This window comes from Cyprinodon variegatus, unplaced genomic scaffold, assembly GCF_000732505.1.
Source record: "Cyprinodon variegatus isolate N-32 unplaced genomic scaffold, C_variegatus-1.0 Scaffold528, whole genome shotgun sequence".
Lineage (NCBI taxonomy): Eukaryota > Metazoa > Chordata > Actinopteri > Cyprinodontiformes > Cyprinodontidae > Cyprinodon > Cyprinodon variegatus.
Window position 1 is genome coordinate 394,314 of NW_015150981.1, and position 6,700 is coordinate 401,013.

Here is a 6,700-nt window from a genome sequence, read left to right on the forward strand (position 1 = left end):
CTCGACGATACCGATACTACCATTTTTGTTCAGTATCAGGGCCCTGTCCGATGCTGGTATCAGTATTGGTGTAACACTAGTGTTTTTCCTTTACAGATGTTTTCTGCGTTAGTCTAATTTTCATTTGCTCTATGTTTATGTATTTCCAGTGCGTTTGCACCTCTTTGCCACTATGAACTTAATTTGTAGAATATTGTAAAAGAAAATAAATCACTCCTGCTTATCTGCTGTCAGAAACTTGGCCACTGGATGGCAACCCACCCCAGATACTGTTTACTCCACAGTTTAGCTTACTTATAAAATAGTCATCACTTTGTTTTTAAAATAGAGAGAATGGTACTGACTCTGATTCAAAAAAACAGGCGTACCCTTCCCACACACCAACTCAACACACACATACACCTCAGGGCAATGTACAGTAGTGAAACCCATTAACCTAACCTGACATAGACCTTTTTTTTGTTTGTTTTACTGTACGGGGAAGCCAGTGTACCTGAAGAGAACTCAAATTGTACTTTTACTTGAAATGTTGGAATGTAAAAATTTCCCTTGAGACCTATAATAACAGTACAACCCTTGACTGTTCACTGTTGCCTCTGGCTATAGCTGTCAGGTCTTCCAAGCTTGGATTTCTTACTTTGCAATTGTTCTGTAGGCTTTATATATATATATATATATATATATATATATATATATATATATATATATATATATATATATATATATATATGTATATGTTTTTCAATGTCACATGCCTGAAGTTGCATTCATTTTCAAACTGTTTTTTTTTTGTTGCATTTATTTAATATGAAGATCACTGTTGACGTTCTTGCTTCTGTCTTGCAGGTGTTTGAAAAACTGAAAGACCACATGCTGATTCCTGTGTCCAATTTGGAAAAGGTTAAAGTGGATGGGGCACTCACATGCTGCTCAGTCCTCATCAACAAGAAGACAAACATCTGAGCATGCTGACTGGGCCTTTCAGTGCACTTTGATCAAGCACTGTATTTGGTACATAGCTTAATGTTGATCAAAAATATTGAGGTACATGGAAGAGAGAAGCACTTTTTGTGTTTTTATTCCATAAACTCTAGTGGAAGCTATTAGGATATCACTGAAATTACATTAAGACTTGGTGAAATAATTAAGATAAAACATTGGGTTACCAGTGTCTTAAAAAAAAATCTAAATTTTGGACCTAAATATAGCAGTATTGTGCTCTAACATTTAGACTGACTGTGTTCAACATGAAAAGCCAACAACAGAGCAAAAATGGCTATTTCTTATAATGTAAAATCTGATTTATAATTATTACAGGAATATATGTGCCATTTTGATTCAGATCATTCAACCTGCTTCTGTTTTATAGCATTAGTGTTGATTAGTCTGTGAATGCAATTTAATGTATATGACCATTAGCTCTTATTCCTTAAATACCTCTTTTTAATTTTATGCCTACGTCTTAATAACACTGTTCTAAAAAAAAAAAACTGTAAGATACACAATTGTTAAAAAGAAGTGTATAGAGTTAGCCTATATTGTTTATGTGCATCAATTTAAACCTTGATTTACCTTGTGTATTCTTGTGCCTAATTAGTTTGAAATATTTTTAACAGAAAAATTCTGGACCAAGATGAAAGAAACCAGTTTAGCTAACACTAAAGCCTAAACCATAGCTGCAAATATTTGCTTTGCCCCTTTTTTGTAGATCCACTGCAAACTTTTGACTGATTCCATACACATGGTGCTAAATCTAACTGAAACCATTTCAACACATGCTTTTCAAAAGAGCAATGTAGCAACTGCCATGTTTGTCATTCTGAAAATCTGTTATTTAAGAAGCTTGAAAAGTCTTCTGCTGTGATGATTGTAATATTCTTATACCTTAAAATCTTATTTTGATATCCAGTTTAATGAAATTCAGAATTCATAAGCTGTTTTGTTTTTGTATGAGAGTGCAGTTTGCTTTGTGATACTAACAGCACCATCAGTTAAAACATTTTTTTTTGTAAAAAACAAAAACAAACAAAAAATAGAGGCTAGTTAAGAATTCACTGTGCCATCCAAGTATTGAACTTTTTTTTTTCATTTTGCCATGACAACCACAAATATAATAGCATTTCCTTTTAATGTAATTTGATAGAACAACAGAAAGCAGTGCATAGTTAAGAATAAAAATTGGACTTTTTTTTTCATTTCTCTTTAAAATAAAAACATGAAAGATTTTGCAACATTAAACCATCCTTACTCTGATACCCTTAAATAACTTCTATTGGAACTAGGTACCTTTAGAAATCTCTTTATTAGTAAATAAATATACCTTTATGTACTAAATATTGATGTTAATACAGTTGTTCTGTTGTAGAACATGTGTAATAAATCATTATCGGATAACCATGAAGACAAAGGAATACATGTGTCAGACATAAAGTCGGGAGAAATGTAAGTGAAGATTAGCTTATACCATAATATCAAAAAAATACTACGGTAATAATAATTTCAAGTTATGGGTTAACGAAAGAGTATGGCACAACTGAAAGCCTACAGATATTAGGCCAAAGTCCAAACTGACACATCGGCAAGGAAATCAATTAGACAAGCAGCCATGTAGCCCATGGTGCCTCTGAAGGAGCTGTGGAGAGCCACAGCTCAGGTAGGGGAATTTGCTGATAACGCAGCTAGTTGTCCACTCCCCAAATCAGGTCTTAACAGAAGAATGATCAGAAGCAATGTATGGGGACAAAGGTGTTCTACTCAAATAAGAACAACATTGAGTTTTTTGAACTCTCGACCTCAGTGCAAAATGCTTTCTTTGGAAAAAACGTTTGTTTCTGAAGAGTCAATTCCTATTTTAAAATAAGGTGGTTGTAGCATCATACTGTACTTTGAGGATGCTTTGCTTTAGCAACAGCTGGTACGAAGTGATGGGAATATGCAGATATCTAATGCAGGGCAATCCCAGGATTAAAACCTGTCTGTGATAAAGGGGTGTCCATTACTTGTTGCTAGAATACAAATAATATGCTAAAAAATGGATTGGGATGTGACAATATGTAAAAAAAAAAAAAAAAGTTCAAGGGCATTGTATTGTTATAGAATGATAAACTCAACTTTTATATGAAGCAACTCAGCAACCCTTCCTACTTTTGCCTGTGCCTTTGTGGAAAATCAATTACTTTTCTCCCACTGAATGACTCTGAGGTTGCTGCACTTTCCCCAACATCATTAGTTCTGCCTATGCTTTTGATTACACTGCTTGTTTGTTTTTCCTGGTTTGCAGTTTTTTCCTTCAAAGACGGATGTATGCCATCCTCTCAGCACTCTGTTGCAAAAATCTAACAGGACCAAATGTGATTGGTCTGTGCAGTTCGTTTTCAGAGCCTGTTAACCGCAACTGTGCGATGGTTTCCCAATATGAGCCTCCATAATATTGTTGCTGCTTAAGTAGCTTCATTTCCGTTGCTGGCGAAATCGTGTTTTAGGCCTGTAAACATGACAACCCTCTAAATACAAACATGTGCTCTATAATAAACCATAACCCTGTATGTCCATCACATCTGAGGCCACTCTGCTTTTTGGTGTGATTGTCTGTGAACGTTGAGGTAATGACATCAGGAGGTGACTCAACCTCCCCCCATAGACGTTAGCGTATGGGCAAGTGGGCAGTGATGAAACATGGAAAGAATTCATGTTGGGAGGAAAAGCTGCTTGGCGAGTAAACACTGGCTCTTTTTAATGTTCTCTTTCTCTTGCCTGTCTCACTTTGAACACATTCTGTCTCCCACCTTTCTCCTAATGCCTCATGGACAACTTTAAACTAATTTACGACTGTGACATCATGCAGCTTCCTAGACGCCATGGATGAGATGATCTGCTGCTGCTAATGTGATAGCAAACAGTAGTAGGACAGAGTTTTCTTTCTAATGCTTGAGCTGCTGTGAGATGATCCAATATGCACAGACTGTTATACAGAACCAATGCAGTTATATTGAAAAAGTCTTTCATTCTGGCCACAGATAAAATCTGAATTAGATCTCAAGCTCTAAAAGGATCAATAATTGTGGATTTACACCATTTCATCAATGCCATCAACCATTCTCAGTGTTACAGTTTTATTGTTTCATCTCAGGTGTTTTGAATTTAATTCCAATTTGTTGGACACTTCTTTGAAGTTTTTTTTTCCAGTTTTATGAATAAATTGACATTAGCTTTCACCTGTGTTTTGAGTCTTTTTTGTTATATTTGAGTTAAAATCACCTATAGAACTAAGAATGGTATCTTTATATTTATATTTTAAACAGGTATGGATGAAGTTGAAAAGATCTGAAGGCCGTAAAAAAAGTAAATTTGTGGTTATGGTTTAGTAGTAGTGCTCTTGCAGTGTCCCCGGTTGTAAGAACACATTTCAGCATGTTGATATTTGCTGCTACCTAGTGGCATCAAACACATATGACAGATCAGAGCCTAGGGCGTATCATGCTTTTCCAGAACTGATTCCTTTCTTCTGGTTGCCTGTTCTTTTGAGTATTTTTTTTCTTCTAAAAAAGCAAAATTTCTACTGTGAAATAAATTTCGATATAAACTATGCAAGGATGGATGGATGAAACTTTTTGGTGATGACTTAATTATAATTGTAACTTTGAATAATTTATCACATATTTTGTTTTATTTCTCTGAACTACTATAAACTATGTTAAAACTTAAGTCAAATAAATGTTGTTTTTTTTAGATTTTTCACATTTTTATATATTACCATGCATAATAATTCTGAGAGCGTTTATTTTTTTAAATTTCATATTTATTTTTCATAACAACACTTGGACATTTCTGTTAATTACACAAGCTTTGAATTATTACAGTAATGCTTTACCTAAAATAATATCAGTGATAAACATTTTTTGACATTTCATTCATTTTGAAATAGTTGTTCATCCTGGTAGGCGTATAGTACTACAACAGATAAATAAAAATGTTTGCACTTGTCCATTACTGTAGAACAATAAACAAATTGCTATTAGCAGAACTTAATGCCAAATAAAGCTTAATCCGATAACCTGGAACACCTGCTGATGTCCCTCGCTCAAGCTTCGACCAATGGAAGATGGGCCGCACCCTCTCCGAAGCCAATTGTTTGTCCAGAAGTTCATCATTCAGAAGGCCCAGCTTCCCCATTCAGTGCTTCAGCTGAACTTTGACCATTCTCCCTCTCTCGTAGTCTAATCTTAGACCGTCTCATCCTCTGGCTTGTTCCACCACCAATGTACTGGCCCCGGGGGTAAGACTACTCTAATCCCTTTCCTAAGTTATTCATCCAAGCTCATGTCGATTTACAGCGTAATGTCTCCTGCTGGGTTCTGACAGGCAAATAACTTTTTGATTAATTATGTCAATAATATCTTTCTAATTGCGTCTTTTCTCTTTGAGTCTCCAAGTTGGAAAGAATATAAAGGCTAGCTCTACCTATTGTAGTTTAATTAGTTAAGGTTGCTCCTAAAAATCCCCTTTGCTTCGAATCTTTAATGTTCAGTATCATCTTCAATATACCTTGGAAAAACAACAACAACAAAAAACATAACAAAATCCCTCTGCCAGTGAAAACTGTGTGTTAACGATAGTACATATTGCTTGGTAACACTTCTTGAGTGAAAATAGTATCTCGTAGTTTCTATGTGAACTGCTTTCCTTTTGTACAGTGAATATAAGTTGGAAGCACTCTTGTTACAGGTTTATGTAAGTGGAAGGTTACTGTAAGGATTCCGTGCACCCTTTCCATTTGGGACTTTATAATTAAAGCCATCTGTACACTGGGCCATGGGTACGTAAGAACCGTTAGAGTAGTTGTTGCAAGAGCAGGGCTTAAGACATAGACATGTTTTAATTAGCTTATTTCCTGTCTCAGGATCTTCTCCATCATTACACTGCTCATACACATAACAGTTTTCATTGAGACAGAAAACGGAAAGATCCTTATTTAGAGTTACGTAATCTCGGAGGACTTCATCCCCAGAACTTCCATTTGTCTGTTCTTCTGTGGAAAAACTTCCATCGGATGAGAGAAGGTCGGATGATTCTTTCCAACACTTGTCCAGTCCTGGAACCGTGTCATCAGACATGATCTCCACCACAGATGAGGCTGTTACTTCAAAGGACAGTTTTTCTGTGACTGGAGGACTCTGTGATGTAAGTACAAAATTGTTTGTTTTGTTATATAACTTGTAAGAACAATAATTTAATTGCTTATTTAGCTTTAAATGTGTTTACATTTTAACATACATATACATTAGATATACATTCAATATAAATTTCACACATTTTTTTTTTTTTTTTTTTTTTACAGTTTTGGGTAGGGTGGCAAAAGAAGGCCTCTTCTTGCCTAGGATATGGATACTTGCAGCTCTTTTTGTCCTAAAATGTAATTGTTTTTAAGTGGACCAGTTACTGTATGGAAAACACCAGCAACTTTAATAAAAGAAATGGGAGGTAATGTCCTGTAACTTCCCAAACTTATCCTCTACCTTTTTGGTACTTTATGAATTTTACTTTTTACTTTCCAATAACTTACCGTGTACTTTCCCAGAACTTCTTTCAGCACTTAGACTTAACTTTTCAAGAACTTACCCACCTGTAACTTTCATAAGGCTTAATGGTTACTTTTCCAAACGTTACAAGGTACTTTCTGTAACTTAGCGGATACTTTGCT

The 6,700-nt window shown here is 35.1% G+C and overlaps 2 protein-coding genes across 4 annotated transcripts in view; one reads left to right on the forward strand and one right to left on the reverse strand.

Moving 5' to 3' along the window:
- ddah1 (dimethylarginine dimethylaminohydrolase 1) overlaps positions 1-1,992 on the forward strand; it is an 88,461-nt gene extending 86,469 nt beyond the window's left edge. For all 3 annotated transcript variants that reach the window (XM_015391198.1, XM_015391197.1, XM_015391196.1), the window contains one exon: positions 847-1,992. In XM_015391198.1, coding sequence (XP_015246684.1) covers positions 847-963 — 117 coding nt within the window. In that variant the 3' untranslated portion in view covers positions 964-1,992. The remainder of the gene's footprint in view (positions 1-846) is intronic.
- A 3,473-nt stretch (positions 1,993-5,465) lies between these two features.
- Positions 5,466-6,700, reverse strand: part of mpl (MPL proto-oncogene, thrombopoietin receptor) — a 15,508-nt gene continuing 14,273 nt past the window's right edge. Inside the window, exon 12 of the mRNA XM_015391195.1 lies at positions 5,466-6,173. Within this exon, the coding sequence (XP_015246681.1) occupies positions 5,727-6,173 (447 nt within the window). The 3' untranslated portion in view covers positions 5,466-5,726. The remainder of the gene's footprint in view (positions 6,174-6,700) is intronic.